Here is a 16,496-nt window from a genome sequence, read left to right as displayed (position 1 = left end):
ACATGTTCATTGACATTAATACTTGTTTTTGAGAGAAGAACTAAGGATTGTGATTTGAGAAATGCTGCAAAGCAACTAAAAAAAACTGTAATAAAATGCTAGGTAAATGTAAATACACTATGTGGACAATTTGTGGATATCTGACCATAAGATTTGTGTGTGCTTTTTGAGCATGCAACTCCACATTTAGTCCCCATTTGATGTTATAATAACCTCCATTCTTCTGAGAAGAAGTTTCCTTTAGATTTTGAAGTGTACTTGTAGATGTTCCACTAGATTTTGAGAAGGGTGCTTTAGTGTGCTTTCTACAATGGCATTAATAAAGTTAGGTACTGATAGGATAAAGAGGCCTCAGGTGCAGTCAGCGTTTCAATTCTTTCCGAAGCTGTTCATTAGGATTGAGGCCAGAGCTCGGCCACTCAAGATCTTCCACTCGTGTAAACCTTATCTTCATGGAGCTGGCTTTTTGCACAGGGGTACTGTCATGCTGGTACAGGTTTGGGCCTCCTAGCTCAAGTGGAGGGAAGATTTAATGCTCCCACATCCAAATACATTCTACAACTTTGTGGTAACAGTTTGGGGAAGAATCACAAATGTCTGGTCACTTTTTTTTCTATATAGTGTAGAAGTCATAAAAAGAATATTGTTTAAGACTGCAGCAGTATTTTCATATTATATTATTCAAATTGTAATGGAACAAAAACAGGCATGTGCTGTGTGAGATGTTGCACCTCAACGTCATTCTTTAATATTGTCTAGTGGCTATGTATTAAAATGTAGCCGTTCTCAAAATTGTAGACTGAAGTATGAGTATTAAATCGACTTATTTTATGATTTTGTAAATATGAAGGTTTATCTTTTATAAATGTCTATGTATACATAAAACATAAAAAGACTTAGATAATGTTCATAATTTGCCCCAATCTAGTCTGAGTCTATACATACTACTATATAATATATATATATATATATATTTATAACTTTAACAAAAATATGGGCCATATTTTTTTTGTTTTATTCAGTAATCAGTAATGTCAAACCATTATTATTCTATGATCGTAGATGTTGTTACAATAATGTAATAAATAAATCTATACAAGCAGATTTCAAAGCAGCAATACAATTAGAATGTTCAGATTGATATCTGGGATTGTCCATAATTTTCTACAGTAACAGTGGTAACCTTTAACGTGTTTCAAAATTAAAAGACACTTTGTATAAAAAATGTCAATAGTGTTTGGATGTATATTATGTCCTGATATATAATATAGTAACAACATTTGATCTATTCAGCCTGCATTACTTAGAAGCATACTTTCATGATCAATCAGTGAAAAATCTTCCATGATAATGTTTTTCCATAACTTCCAGTTCCATCTGAAGTATTTTGTTATTTATATTATAGTTCAATTGGTGTATTTGATATGAAATTGGACAATATTTAAGTGCACCCTGTTTAATTTAATCCTAACTGAACTATAAACTAATTCTATATACTTAAACTATAGTTAATTGTTATACTCATTCATTCATCTTCTCCCGCTTATCCGTAATTCGGGTCGCGGGGGCAGCAGTCTAAGCGGATTCCCCGGACACTTCTCCGTGTCCAGGGATCGGGCTGTCAAGGCCCCCGCCTTCGACTGCTGCCCAATCCTCTCAGCACCGGTCCCTTACGGTCCCTCCTGCAGGTGGTGAGCCCACGGGAAGGCGGCCCCACGTCGCTCCGACGTCACGGTCCTTGATATATTTTTCTCGTAAGGTAATTGTTATACTAAAGAAAATAATTTTGTAGAATTAATGTTGCAATTGGTTTTGCTGTTTCTTAATAAACCCTTTTCTGTGCAGTTAAAGCAACCTGGCACATGAGTTTACAAACTAACTAACCTTCTTATAATATGCAGTGACTTGACTTCATATGATGGATTTTTTGGACATTTTTATTAGACATTATATACATTCTAAGTTTTATGAGTTTAATTCAAAATGCTGTATTGAATTCATATGTTTTGTAGGAAAGCACTGTGAGCACATTAGCATTTTCTATTTACATTGTCCATAATAACAAAATAATTAAAATTTATTTGTCAGTTAATTTGTAAGTTAATTGAACAAGTTTGTAAATAATATGCAGATTTATACAATTATATACAACAGGCAATATATATATAAAAAAAATTTAAAACACAGATGTTCAGATGTTAGGTAAAAAAAAAAAAAGCAGCTTTAACTTACCCTTATTGGTTTTTCGGATGAATTAAAAAAAAGAAAAAAAAGAAAATTTCAATAAGGATTTATTTGAATGGAAACAACTGATACCTTGATCATTAATATCATGTACTTGTAGCATTTTATTAGTCATGCAGCACTGAAATCTGTATATGTGAGCTAAATTAGTCATTGAATAATGTAGTGTAGCACTTATTTAATTTTATATTTATTACATTCTGGTTCTGTACCTTTTTCTGTGTGGTACTAACAATAAAAAGGCTCTAATGAAACTCCAAGTGTTCAAAAACTTTTGACTGAAGTGTACACCTCTTATCTCTGAATATTGTTTGAGGCAAGATGTGTGTGAGCTTTCAAGTGTTTTTCAGGTGTTTGGGATTTGTGGCGCCCCCCACTGGAGAAGGTTTGTGAATGCTCTATTTCTCCTTTTTCTGGGATGCTCCTAAGTAGGAGCTCTTCCATAGGTGGCCGTGAGCTCAGGCTTTCTCTCTCCTTTGAGTTCCTCCATTTCATTCTGCGGTTCTGGAACCAGATTTTTACCTGAAACAGGACAATGTTTAAATATGAATCATGGTATTTTTAAAATTATTAAATAGACTAAATAAATATAATATACACTATATGGACAAAAGTTTGCACAAGTGATCTAAATGAAGATATGGTTTGGAGAAGATAATCTTGAGTGGCCTGCTGTAGAGCTCTGATCTCATCCCTACTGAACACCTTTTGGATGAAGTTTGTAATGCTGACTGCACCCCAGGCCTCCTCACCTTCATAATACCTGACTTTACTAACATAAATGTCAATGAAACATGTTCCCAGAAGAGTGGAGGTAATATAAGAGCAAATTGGGACTAAATGTGGAATGTGATGCTCAAAAAGTACATTCTGTACTTATGGCCAGGTGTCCGCAAACTTTTGGCAATCAAGTGTACATTCTTGGAATGCAAATCATTTCAAATGTTGTAGTAGATTTGGGTTTTGGGGGGTTTTGAATACAACTAAACAAACATAAATATATTCTATGTGTTGAAAAATTGATATGAGACTTTTTTATTAAGCTGTGAATTATAAAAAAGGATAATATCATAAATTTTTTAAAATTTTTAATTAGATGTTATATACAAGCTTTCTTTTTTAAGGGTTCATTTTACTCTTCAATAGTCTGAGAAAACTTACAGGCTTTCAGCTTTTGTATGGCCTAATGGCCACAGTTGTATTGAGTGAATGTAGTGTTATAGACTGAATTCAAGAGGCTTTAGTTTAACAGTGGGGAAATCATTAGAGAATCATTGATGAAGCGTGTTTCTGTCAATAGAGAAATGCTGCGTAAACTTAATACAAGATTAATAAACAACATTTAAATTATTATCATTATTATTATACATAGTTTTAAAGTCATTGAACTATACCATGTAAACATCATTAAATCATAGCTTGTACATTTGATTATGGGACTCTAGAATGATGTATGTATATATCCCAATCATAACCATAAAATATTGACAATAGCAGCTACTGAAGCTGTATACCAGTTTTTTCATACTTATAAATGTGAATAAAAAAGGAAAAAACATTTGTACTCATTTAGAGTGAAGTGTCAGACACACACAAAGAAATTAACGTATGTTAGTGGCGGGCGGTCAGGGCGAGCAAAGCCTTCTCTGCTGGCCTAAACACTATCGGAAGCACTGACCTACATTTACAACCTAAATTCTAATATTTGTTCAATATAATTGTATTAATTTATTCCCAAATGTTTATTCTCTTCATTTCATAGCATTTCTCTTGGCTGCACTGCTTCCAGTAAGTGTATGTGGATGTTCGATTTTTTGTTCAAATTTCAGCCTGTATGTAATGCTATGTCAATCTAATCCGCCCAGGGCCTGCAAAGTCAATACTGCTGCCGTTTTTAAGAAATAGCTCTGTTTCTTTAACCAATCAGATTTCATATTCGCCTCACGGGGTCAGCTAGCTGGCCCAGAATAGCGTCAGCATTTTTTACTCCTCTAATTGGTTGGTCAGAGGGAAACTAGATTTGTTTTCGGACATAATTGAAAATACATTTTCAAGAAAAGCTAGACATCGTGAGGAGAGGTTGGCCAACCCCGCAGCTAGCTACCTTGTCTTAGCCCGGGAAAGGGTTTGATTATTATGACGCAAATTATGAGTCTGCATCTCTGTGGGTTGTATTTTATTTTAATGTTTAATATTTTTGTCATCTTATTAGACAAATATTGATTCTGAACTGCTCCAGGTGATTTAGGTGCACAGTTGTGTTTGTAGTGTAGAGGTTTGGAGTCTTAACTGGGTTTCTTGTTTTAGTAAAATGGTATTCATCCTCAATATGTGAAATTCCTCTTTCTCTGTAATGCCACGCGTTTTTATATTGCGTTTTTTGTACAGTAATGATGGTTTCAATAAGTGCGACATGATAGGGGGGGTATTGAGAGGTGGATTAAGTTGGGTAAGTCCCCACTGAAGGCCCAGGTACCAAATGCACGGCCCAACACTGACATATGTAGATGTTTATCTGTGTAGGCAGTGTGTTTTACCTGTGTTTCCTTCAGACAGAGTTCTGTGGCCAGTCGGTTTCGATCTGTCTTGCTGATATATTTCTGTCTGCGGAACATTTTCTCAAGTTCTCTCCTCTGCTGCTCAGAGAACACAGCTCTCCTCAGGATCCCTCTGTGTTGTTTAGGGCATGGGCCTGAACTCCATACTGTGGGGCTTGTCCCTTCTGATAAAGAAAAAAGAGAACTAGAGAGTTGTTTCGGTGTATGTAAATACATGGCTCTGTCTTTTATGTGTTCTTTCAACAAGTCTTCAGAAATCATTTGTTTCAAATATAAAAAATGATGTAAACATAAGAGTAAGGACAGAGGCTGCTAACTACTAATTAATTTTATAGATTTTTGTAACCCATGCACCATACAACCAAAAAATACACAGAAAGGTATAAAGAAGTGAAATTAGGGTTGATTTCTATTTAGCTCAGATTGTGCTAACTGTGTTAAGTGATTATGTCAATTGATTTTACTGTTGTGGGTATAGTAAGGGAAAGCAAGGGGGATTTATTATATAACGACAATTTTCCATTAAGAACGTGGAGGAGAAGAAACTAGAGAAACAAGAAGTGTATCATCTGAACACTCAGCATCTAATTAAAGTTTTGATTAAATTACACAAAAGAAAAGACTGCAGATTTTTGTTTCTTAGTTTGTGTTTCAATAAAAGAGAAATAAGAACTTTTCTGTTGACACACAGCATAAATTAGAAGAAGAAATGATGCATAGATATAAAAATATCATATTCTTATATTTGATTAAGAATATATGTGTTATCCATCATTGTATGGTATGTAGTAATACCCCTAACACACCCACTACACCCTTGGTTTTTCCCCAAACTGTTTCCATAATGTTTAAAGCACACATTTGCCTTTATTATCTTTGAAAGCTTTAGTATTAAGATTTCATTTCAACAAAGAGTCCCAAACATGTGGCAGCATGACACTGTCCCTGTGCACACAGTAAGGTCCATGAAGACATGGTTTGCTAAGGTTTGGGATGAACTGGAATGTTGACTGCACCCCAGACCACCTCGCCTGACATCAGTGCCTGACCTCAGTAATGCTCTTGAGGTTGAATGGGAACAAATCCCCACAGTCATGCTTCAAATTCTAATGCAAAGCCTTCTTAAGACGAGTGGAGGTTATTATATGAAGAAAGGGGGACTAAACAAAACAAAAATCAACACACATATGGTTGGGGTTGGTCGGGTGTCTACAGACATGGCCAAATAAGTATATAACATTATTATTATGCATTTTAGTGTGTAAGATTTTTGGGAGCAACACATGTATAGTATAGTAAATGAGCTAGAAAGAGAAGGAGGCAAGAAGGGAGAAAGAAAGACGCATGACCAGTGAATAATAGAGAAATAAGAGGTCTAGAGGTCTGGAAGCAGCAATCCCACGCTTTTTTAACCACAGGTGCAGCTTGACAAAAAAGTCAAGCACCACAATTTCCCCCAATCTATTCAACAATACCTCCTTAATCTGTCCAACAAATCGCAGCGCTGACCACCTCCGTAGCAGAGGGTAAGACAGTTAGTCACGCTCCTGGTCTGTTATTCGGGATCAATGGTTTCCACTTAAACGCTCTATTAGTGGGTCAACTCACGAGCGGGCTGCTTATTCCCCCTCTCTCTTTTGTAGCCCCAAATCTCCTTTCGCGCCTTAACAAAAGAAATGCTCCTTGCCATTCCTTTGCAGTCCCTTCAGGGACCAGTTATCCCTCACTCTATACGTATCTTCCCCTACAGGTACACAGATTCTCTCTATGGGAAGATGAGCTCCAATAAGTCTATAAAAGTCATCCCAATTGATCGTATTATTCCTCCCCATAGAGGGAGTCTGGAATGGATAGAGAGCAGCATGTGAAAAGAGGAGGCGGATTTTTGAGCCTCTGCTTTTTATCAATACAACAAAAAGGCTGCAGAAGTGTTCCCTCCTTCTTTCTACATAGGAATGTAGGTTTGCATTGTGTCACTAGAAGTTGCCCTTCTTAGTGAACTGACACCAGTTTTGTGGGGGTCCTTTAGAATGGCTAAGCTTAAGATTTGGGAAGGGTTCACTGCTCCAGGATCAGTATAGAAAAGCAACTTAGAGTTCATTGCTGTGGTGAAAAATGGCAGCAGGGTCGCGTGTGTGCAGTCTGACTAAAAGAGCTAATTGGTCACGGGGCAAAGCAGCATTGTGTGTCTGGGGGGTGCTGTGGGAAAGTGTCAAGCCACTAAAAAGTTTTTAGAATTTTTTTTTCCCTCCAAGGTGGAAGGCATGGAAGATGGTGGGTAGGTGGATAATTTAGCTACATCACTTGTCAAGGTTTATAGGGCTTTCATATAATGCCTTCAGGTATCATCAGTGTTAAACAAAACTCTTATATATGTATATTTAAAAAAAAAAAAAATATATATATATATATATATATATATATATATATATATATATATATATATATATATATATATATATATATATATACATATACATTTTTGTATACCCCTGCAGGATGATTGTTTAGCTTCTGTCTTTCTATATTTTTATTGCTTTACACTAAATAAATTAATAAATGCAAAAACTAAAATGCATCATTTAAATGCAATTCTATATCAATTTGTGAACCTTTTGCTGCAGCTACTTCAGGCATTAGCAGGATGGCACAGCAGAGCAGTCAGGCTGCCTGGAGCTCACTGAAGAATGGGCTGGTCACCATGGTGCTCTTAATATCAATTGTAACCTACTCTGGCAGAAAAAAGGAGGTGTGGTTTTATTGTGCTCTCTCTCTCTCTCTCTCTCTCTCTCTCTCTCTCTCTCTCTCTCTCTCTCTCTCTCTCTCTGTGTGTGTGTGTGTGTGTGTGTGTGTGTGTGTGTGTGTGTGTGTGTGTGTGTGTGTGTGTGGTACATGGTAATAAAACCATTCCCCCATACTAAATAGACATGATTGATGAATAAGCTATAGCTATGCATTGCTGTGCATATTAGGGAAGAATTAGCTATTAGTTATAAAACCACTCACTTGTGTGTGTGTGTGTGTGTGTGTGTGTGTGTGTGTGTGTGTGTGTGTGTGTGTGTGTGTGTGTGTGTGTGTGTGTGTGTGTGTGTGTGTGTGTGTGTGTGTGTGTGTGAGGGGGGAAAATATACTCACTGCAGAGGAGAGGAGGAGAACACGTAAGTGGACTGGAGCCACCATAACACGGATGAACGAGAGGAGAAGCACACAGCAGCACACTGCCCAAAACTGCTAAGAAAACAACAAACCTTTCAGAAAACATACTTAAAAGAGGACTGCTCAAGACTCCATTTTGTATGTAAAGTTATAAAAGATAAGGTTAGGAAGCAGTTCTTTAATTGATTTTTATAAAATACACACTTCTTCCTCTATTGAATTCTTATAAACTTTCCTAGAGATCAGGTTTAAATAAATAAATTTTTTAAATTACCTTATTCTTTAACTCTTTATTGCTCCTATTAACAGATATATGGGTCTCTGTCTGTCTCAAAGATATTATTTAACTTTTATATCCATAACATAATGGAAAAAAATAATAACAACAACATTTAAAATTTGTTTTAATTGAGCCAACAAAAAAAAGTTTGTTCATACTTTCATAGTTTACCACCTATGCCGGTGTATAAATATAATTATATTATTATATTTTATATATTATAAATATATTATATATTATATTCAGGAGGAACGTTGTTTCATTTCTCTGTGTAAGGCGTCAGGTCACGTCATATGGTTGAAATGACAATAAAAGCTTCTTGACTTGACCATTAGAATTTCTAGGTGTTAAACTATTTGACAGTGATCTTCACTAAACTAATAACAAAGTGAAAATGTTTGTTTTAAATGTTAAATGTAGTTAATTTAGTTACAGTATTATTGTATAATGTAATTATAGTGTATCATATAAAGATACAGGCTTCAAGATTAAGGATTACTTCATTTTAAAGCAGCAGGAATGGTTTTATAGATTCAAGTTTTATAGATTAAACCATGTTAATCATAGATTAATATAAAAACAATAATAATTATACCTTAATTGTTCTGTGTTGTCAGAATTTATATATAATTAATTTATGTAAACAAATAATAATCTTCAGATGGAATTTTTTGATTAAAGAAAAACATTACAACATTATGGTACCTCTGTAGTAATAACACAAATATTTATTATGCTGTTTGTTGAGAAAATAATGGTTTTATACCCAACAAATCACTAGCTATAAAGTATTTGTTCACACTGTTGGTCAAGTCACAAAGAGCATAACTGTTCTCAACTGCAGAGATATTTAACACTAGTAAGGAAAACAAATCGTTTCTAGAATTGTTTTTAGTAAAATATCACAATAGTATTTAGTAGCAGTAGTAATATAATTTAGTAGTAGGAGTAGTAGATGATGATTATGTTGTTATCACTGTATGCCATCCTACCTGAATGTGTCTTGAGTGTCCCTCTCTCCATTTCTTGAGGAGTGTTACTTGGCTGAGCGCATGAAGGCACCCAGGAACGTTTAGGAGCCAGTCCCAGTGGCCCACACACCAGTGTAGAAAGGCATCTTTTCTGGCTGGCAGTAGGTATGACTTGGGCAGAGGGTGATTTGTTGTCAGAACGAAGCAAATTATCAATAAGAAAACTCTTCCCAGAATTGCCAAATCCAAGATGCCGTGATGGAGATTCAGCCATTGCTCTCTGATTCTCTCTTTATCATGAATGTACTCCTTCTGTCTCGGATCCAAAGCTCTTTGCAAAGTTTGTCCCAACTACTAGCATTTTCCTGAAAGACCAACAGGGTAAACTTCATTAAAAAGCAGAAAGAAAACAATAACTCCTTTCCCTCTTTCGCTTCTGGGTGTGCGTTGCTGAGTCCTGATTGGTTGAGCTGCTCTAGTGTGATTGTGAAAGGCGATAAGAGTGGAGCCTTTCTGGTGGACAGAAGGTGGGACCGCTTCATTCATTATGTCAAAGTGGCCATTAAATGATAGACATTGGAGACAATAGACTCCTGACCAAAGTTTAACTTGCACACGAAACAGAGTCCTGGAGCAGTAAATAGTTGTGTCTTTTTCTGAGGCACTCACTCAAAAGCCCATCAAGAGTCAGCCTATAAAACTTATCCACCTCGCAGTCCATCACTCCTTATTATAAACAGCTCTATTGCCTGACGTTTTATAGCTGTGTCCAATACGGATTTATTTGCTATCATGTATTTTTTCAGTGTCAAAATGTCAGATTATTTTATTTAAAACTCTTCTTTTGAATTTCTATTGCAACTGCCTACTTTCCAGTTCTAGTCCAGTTCACCACATGCATTAATATCTGACAAGAAAGTGATTTTATAAGCATGTAAGCCGATTACTTATTCTTTATATTTCCTGTAAGTCCCTACTTGCTACACATAGCTAAAAGAAAGATAAGACACAACAAGAAAAATATATTTTATGCATGAGATGAAATAAGTCTAGTTTGAAATAGATACTGACAAACATTGACCTTAAAGGCATAACTGATATGAAACGATACAAAGGTGTGTTGTATCTATGTGTCTGGGCCTGTTTCACATATTAAAATATACCAAATTTATTTACTTATTACATAAACATCCATTTCAGTGTCAGAATATTTAGATTTTATATATATATATACAAATTGCTAAACATTATGGTGGCTTGTAGGGTCACTTGTTCCGACTACAGTGAAATGCAGTCAGTATGAAACCATTCTTTAAATAAGAGTCCTTTTGAACAAGAACAGGGTCTCCAGCAGGGCAAAAGTGAGCAGAAACAGCGCAGCCTAAACAGAGCTCTAAACAGGCATGTCCCAGTGCAAGGGGCGCTGGGGGATTTCTGTGGGGTAAAACATCACCTCATGCTGGGCATGGTAATCAGCCTGGACAGCCAGGCCCTTTGTGCCTCGGCCGCAGAGCCAAAGGGCGCTTGTAATCAAATTTGCAGTTTTATCCCCCTCACTGGTGGAGGACCTGACGTCTGGTGATGAATATGTAATGTGTTTACGGTTAACTATGAGGAGATGCTCGACTGTGGTAGGCTTTGGGGTGAATACCAAGACAGTTATGGCTGATATGAAGAGAGGAAACGAGCATCAAAAGAACACACACATCTTTATATTTTAGTTCTAGGCTTTTCACCAGAAAGGACTTTATACTGTAAATCAGCGTTATGTAAAGTAAACATAAAAAGGTAAACAGTGTACTGAGAATTCAGCAAGCCGTATCCTGCATATAATTACAAGTGGACAAGAAAAAAGAAAATGGGGCAAATTTGCCAGTAATTTAAGTCTATAAAAAATCTATCGCAATAATGGGATTTACTAAATGTTTGTGTAATTGATTGTTCCATGTTCCATTTCAAGGTCCTTTGTAAAATAACCCCATAAAACCTGACACTCATAAAACCCTAAATTCTTACATTCAGTCTTAAATTCTTTCCCTCATGCCAGACATCAAGTGTCTCTCAATCGCTTCCACAGTGCATGGCTTTGCCAAATGGGAACTCCAAATCTGTTGTCCTATTATGATCTCTGAGCTCTCAAACATCACTTCATGTGAATCCTTTTGAAGTCCCTTCATCCATTTTTTTATCTTCCAAGACAAATGAAAGAAAATGAGAGGCCTCACAGAAGAGCCGTAAAGAGCAAGCTCAGATCCAATGCTCAGTGACCAGCTGTGAGAGGTCTCCTTCTGCTTTTCTCCCTCCCACCCCTTAAAAACAGAGCACACTCAATAGTCTTTTCCCCACTGGCACTTCATATTGTCAATAGTGGTCCAGACTCCATGAATTAGAGGGGACAATGCGGTGAAGCCTAGCACTGAGGCGGCTTTTTGTGGCACAGCATGGAAGTTTCTAATGTGCTTTCTCCCCATTGTGTCTATAGAGTCATAATGAGGTAGCAAAGGAGAATGAATTGCAGCAACCCTGTTCACATTTGCTAGCCACTCACACACACAGACCCACACACAAAGACTTCTGCAGTTTGGGAAACCCAGAGCGATGTTGCCACATTCCCAGTGTGCACAGTAAACAGAGCTAGAACCAAATAAGATGAACAAAATAATGTAAGGGTAGCGGGAAGTGGAAAATGTGGGACATTAAAATATTTTTTTATTATTTAATTAAAAGATGTAAGCAACACTGAAACATAAGAACAAAAGAAGTTTAGGTTAATGATCATTGGCTTTTTTTTATTGGTCTGAACCCAATTTGTTAGCCATTTCACCAACAAATGACAATAATATTGTTTCAAAAAATTTAGCATTTAAATGTTTTGCATTTTTTAAATGGCCATGTTTATTTAAAGATTATATTTTGATATATAATTTTTTCAAAGCAATGACAAATATTAATACAAATTAAATACACTTACAAATTTAAGATTTAGCAACTGCGGAATACTGAGCATTACATTTAATTTGAATACATTTCATTTAATTTAATTTGTTTGCATGCATATTTAATGCAAAACACAAATACAATTTGTATGAGGGGCATGCACACAATAATCTGACATCCCATTCCCGGTGTACTCTGGCCCCGGACGCATTGTTCCCAGAACAGATCCTGATCAGAAAAGTGGCTTCTAAAGACAAGTGAGTGAATTAAGAGGAACATGTTCATTTCTTCTTTATGGAAAATATGCCAACAGACACTTTTTTTTTTTTTTTTTTTTTTTTTTAGCTTCACTGTATGCTACATTCAGGTGTTATTCCTTCCCCTGGTACTCCTTGGTACATTCTTTAAAACCCTGAGCGCCCATAAAGACACTTTAAACATAATTCTGGTAATTCTTAATATATCGCCCAGAGGCCAGATTAATAGTCAGCACTATTTTGTATTTTTAGCTTTTAAGATATTACTCTTCCACCAATGTTATATTTTTTAAACATGTTTTTGTGAGATTTCTTCACAGCCAAAAACAGATGCTTTACATGCTAGAACTGAAAAGCATTATGAAGACATTTCCAGTCATGTGAAGGCTTTTGATTTTTACAGGTGTGGTTTTTATAACACACAATAAACCAAACTTTTAAAATAATTAAATAAAAGACATATACTGACATATTTTTTATACAACCCACAAAACCTTATATTTTTATTGCGAATAATTTTTTTAAAACATTTAACAGAAATACTGTTAAAGTTGAGTGAACATAATCATGGATTCGTATTTATTTATTTTTTTTACAGATTTTTTTACTGTTTGTTTCTATTCACGAGCATATGGATCTGAATATGTATTGGATAAATGATATCATTAATAATATGATTGAACAATTTATTTTTTTAATAATTAATGTTAATGTGAAATGTTAATCTTATTGGATACTCATAGCCATTTGTAGCAACAAAAAAAAAAAAGATTTGACTAATCTGTCAAAGTAAAGTGATGCAATCCAAACTTTAGTAAATCAAAAACAAGCATTGTATATAAATAATATTAACGTGAACCTTTAAACTTGAAATATAAAAAAATAAATAAAAATGTGTAATGAAAAATGTGTTTTTAGAGGAATATATTTTGTAATTCCTTATTTCGATGTTTAATGTTAAACAGCTGACTTATCTAAATGATCACTGCTGCAACATGCTTGTCTGATTGGATAACTGCATAAATGAGTATTGATAATAATAAATAAATTAATAAAAATAAAATGGTCTGTGAGAAACAGTGTTCCATGGTGCAGTGCTTTCTCTAAATCAATATTTCATTGTTACAGCAGGATCTCTGAATCCTGATTCAGGTATTTTTAAGAAGAGGCAGAAAAAGAAAAGGAAGAAGAAGAAGAAGAAGAAGAAGAAGAAGAAGAAGAAGAAGAAGAAGAAGAAGAAGAAGAAGAAGGGGGAAAAAAGAAATTAAATGAATGAGGCTAGTGAGAAATTATTTTTACATGACATTTATTTGTATTCTGCCTACAAACATCATAAAACACACATAAATACACTAATACTTGGATAGAAAATATTATCTTTTTACAAGGCCTTTAATCAAAGGCTCAGTATTTACAACAAAAACAACAACTACTATTGGAGTGCATTCAATTTCATGTGCTCAGAAAATGGAGAGTGAGTTTTTCAACCAGAGGAGAGAAAGTAAAGCTCCAGAAACACGATTCTCTTTTTTACATGTCGGTTCACTCCGTACACTCTGTTTCTCACCTTGAAGTTTTTCTCTCCTCTATAACTGTCTATAATGTCCTCAGCACTTGTGGTGCTTCCACTTGCGGGTAGCAGCAGCTATGTGCAGGTCCTTCTTTAGCCAGGGAAAGAGGTGTGCAAGTTCCACAGTGCCGTCCGAGCGCGTCGTGCCTGTGATCAGGTAGAGCTGTGCACGTCCAGGCTTCACCAGAGTATGTGCACAGCGCAGGTTCAGCAGCAGCCATTGTTGCAGCAGATTGGTGGTGTCGTATGGCAGCAGTGGACCTCGCTGAATGAACTCCACCTTTCCCTCCACCTCAAGTTCTGGCTCTGAGGAGGCCACTCGGCGGCGGAACAACTTGGCTTTAAAGGCTGCGGGGAAAGTAGGAGTAATTTTAAAACGTGTCCTTGATACCAGGATACACTCACGGAAGTAGAACTTCTACCACCACAAAGGAAATTTTTTTTGTAAAAAACTTAAATGTATTCTCATGCTTTTCCTTACCAAAGTCAGTGAAGCAAAGGGCATCCATCACTGTCTTCAAAGAAGGGAGCTCATCTACTGAAGGACAGGACTGACACACAGGCTGGGGGAGATCTGGAAAAGAAAAAGGATGCATAATTGAATTATTGTGGAATTGCAACACAATAAACACAAACATATACATGATATAAGAACATAGAAATCTTAAAAAAGTCTAAGGAACTGACCTTTATAGAACCTGCCGACATGCTTGGGTAGTGGGGTGAGACACATGTCATCCTGATCAGGGAAACGGTCACAGTCCAGTTCCTCAGGCCATGCATGGCCATGGCAGGCCAAGACTGGGGCACAGCTGTCCCTCACAGCAAGACATAGACTTCGGCATGGCTGGATAAAACTTTAGAGAGAGCAAAATTGTCCATTGTTACTTACATGAAATTGATGAAAAGATGTGCAATTAAATAAATGTAGATGATTTAAGTAGAATATAGTAAGCCTGTATCAGTCTAAGAAGCAACATCTAAAAAATAAGGTGAGATTTAGAATACTTACGTGTCTAAACAGACAGGAGCGATAAGAGAGCAGATGAAGGTCTGGGCTTGAGGGTGGCACCCAGTCTGCAGCAGGGAACGCCAGCCATCAGACCGTGGTAGCACCTCATCCTCCAAGCTGCTGTCACCAAGGAGGTTAGGCAGTCGCATCTCCGAGTAGCCCACATCGTGACACACACTCAGCTGGCGAGGTATGGACACGCAACGGGTGGACTGGCCCAAGTCAAAGGCCCCGATCTGGGCCACAAAAGTAATGGAAAGCAGGGTAGCAAAGAGAGCCATAGTTCCGGAGTAGAGGATGGTCCTGTCAGGGAGAAGGTCTTGCACTGAAGGTGAAGTCTGGTTGACTGATGCTGAATGAGGGTCCCTTGGTTTATATACAGTGAGAGCAGACTCAGCCAGGGTTTTATCAACGACCTATCAAACAGGCGCAGACGACACGTCAAGCAGGAGATAACAACATGCAGACGCAGGGAGGAGGGGGATGAGGGAGGGGGCATTAAATAAACAATCAGAGACTTAGGGTACTTTTCAGCCCAGTTTGATGATGCACACTAGCAATCTGTACACACATTTTTCTGTAGGATGTAGTTTAAAAGCATACTTTGCTATATTTTTTCCAAAATCTCAGCAGCATCACTGTTCATTAAATAAATTAGATTATTTTATAACATAAATGAGGCATAATTAATTATGATCATTTAGAAATCCTTGCTTACCTCTACTAATAAATGTCTTCACAAATGCAATGCATTTATGTTTAAACTGTTTATTGTGAATAAAACAACAGAAATATAATGCATAAGCTACAAAATTTGACTTTAGAAATAAGGACAAGTGTGTGGAAAAAAAAGCTATACAACAGAAGAGGAATGCACCAAGCCATTTTCTTTTTAAAAGAAAAAGGACAGAAAAAATTAAATGCAAAAAAAAACCCTGAAAACTAAAAGACGCTATGCTGAAGACGTTTTGTTTTCAGGAATTATATTTATGTAATAGTTTCTTGTCCTGTAGGGAGGGGGACTAGTGGACAGACAGGCAGTCTCCTAAGTGATGACAGTTCCTCTGTCTCCCCATGTTAATTTGAGTTTCCCTGACCCGAGAGACTTCAGCATACAGCCTGTCTCCCATTAGAGCAGCCTTGTCTGCAGTCTACCTGACCACTATGCCACCTTTGATCTAATGAAATAGGGAGCTATTCATATTCAAATGCTAAATGGGACACCACTTAGCTACCGTGGCCTACCCAATCCTTACATGACTCAGCTTACTGTCTACATGACTGATTTGGCTCTCATTATGTAGAGTAATAGATTATCCCACATTAGCCAACAACTTTTTTTTCAGTGTCTTAAGTCTTTAGTCTTTAGTATTAATGGCCTATTCTATCCTTAGAATGTTTTTTAATGAGCTGCTCCAACTCACTGGTTTTACTTGTACAACTTAAATGTTCATACATCCAAACTGGAGCAATTAAGGCATATCTCTAGTGGCCACTTATATTTAATTTGT

General features: G+C 36.4%; 2 protein-coding genes across 3 annotated transcripts; both read right to left on the bottom strand.

Annotated features, from left to right (window-relative positions):
• Positions 1-1,925: 1,925 nt before the first annotated feature.
• dbx2 (developing brain homeobox 2) lies at positions 1,926-9,568 on the bottom strand. 2 transcript variants are annotated; one of them, XM_083545819.1, is made up of 4 exons: positions 9,231-9,568; positions 7,938-8,030; positions 4,782-4,966; positions 1,926-2,766 (listed from the first exon to the last, which is right to left on the bottom strand). In XM_083545819.1, the coding sequence occupies exons 1-4, from the start codon at positions 9,481-9,483 to the stop codon at positions 2,539-2,541; spliced, it is 759 nt and encodes a 252-aa protein (XP_083401945.1). In that variant the 5' UTR covers positions 9,484-9,568; the 3' UTR covers positions 1,926-2,538. The 2 variants fall into 2 exon arrangements, with proteins under 2 accessions (XP_083401945.1, XP_083401944.1); XM_083545818.1 differs by having other exon boundaries at positions 2,398-2,766; positions 7,938-8,033; positions 9,231-9,538.
• A 4,442-nt stretch (positions 9,569-14,010) lies between these two features.
• szl (sizzled) lies at positions 14,011-15,266 on the bottom strand (the record flags this gene model as incomplete). The annotated part of the gene is made up of 4 exons (XM_083545820.1): positions 14,011-14,321; positions 14,455-14,547; positions 14,661-14,830; positions 14,986-15,266. 4 exons carry the CDS (start codon positions 15,264-15,266, stop codon positions 14,011-14,013), a joined length of 855 nt encoding a protein of 284 aa, XP_083401946.1.
• Between the last annotated feature and the right edge of the window lie 1,230 nt (positions 15,267-16,496).

This window comes from Silurus aristotelis (genome assembly GCF_946808225.1).
Source record: "Silurus aristotelis genome assembly, chromosome: 7".
Lineage (NCBI taxonomy): Eukaryota > Metazoa > Chordata > Actinopteri > Siluriformes > Siluridae > Silurus > Silurus aristotelis.
The sequence above is the reverse complement of the archived record's forward strand: the minus strand, read 5'-3'. Positions and strand labels throughout refer to the sequence as shown.

What these genes read in the sequence shown, in the direction of transcription:
- dbx2 (XM_083545818.1), bottom strand. Translation starts at nt 9,483, where the DNA reads ATGGCTGAATCTCCATCACGGCATCTTGGATTTGGCAATTCTGGGAAG. An exon ending in GACACTCAAGACACATTCAG is followed by an intron (nt 8,034 to 9,230) that starts GTAGGATGGCAT and finishes TTGTTTTCTTAG; the next exon opens with CAGTTTTGGGCAGTGTGCTG. An exon ending in TCTGTCTGAAGGAAACACAG is followed by an intron (nt 2,767 to 4,781) that starts GTAAAACACACT and finishes GTCCTGTTTCAG; the next exon opens with GTAAAAATCTGGTTCCAGAA.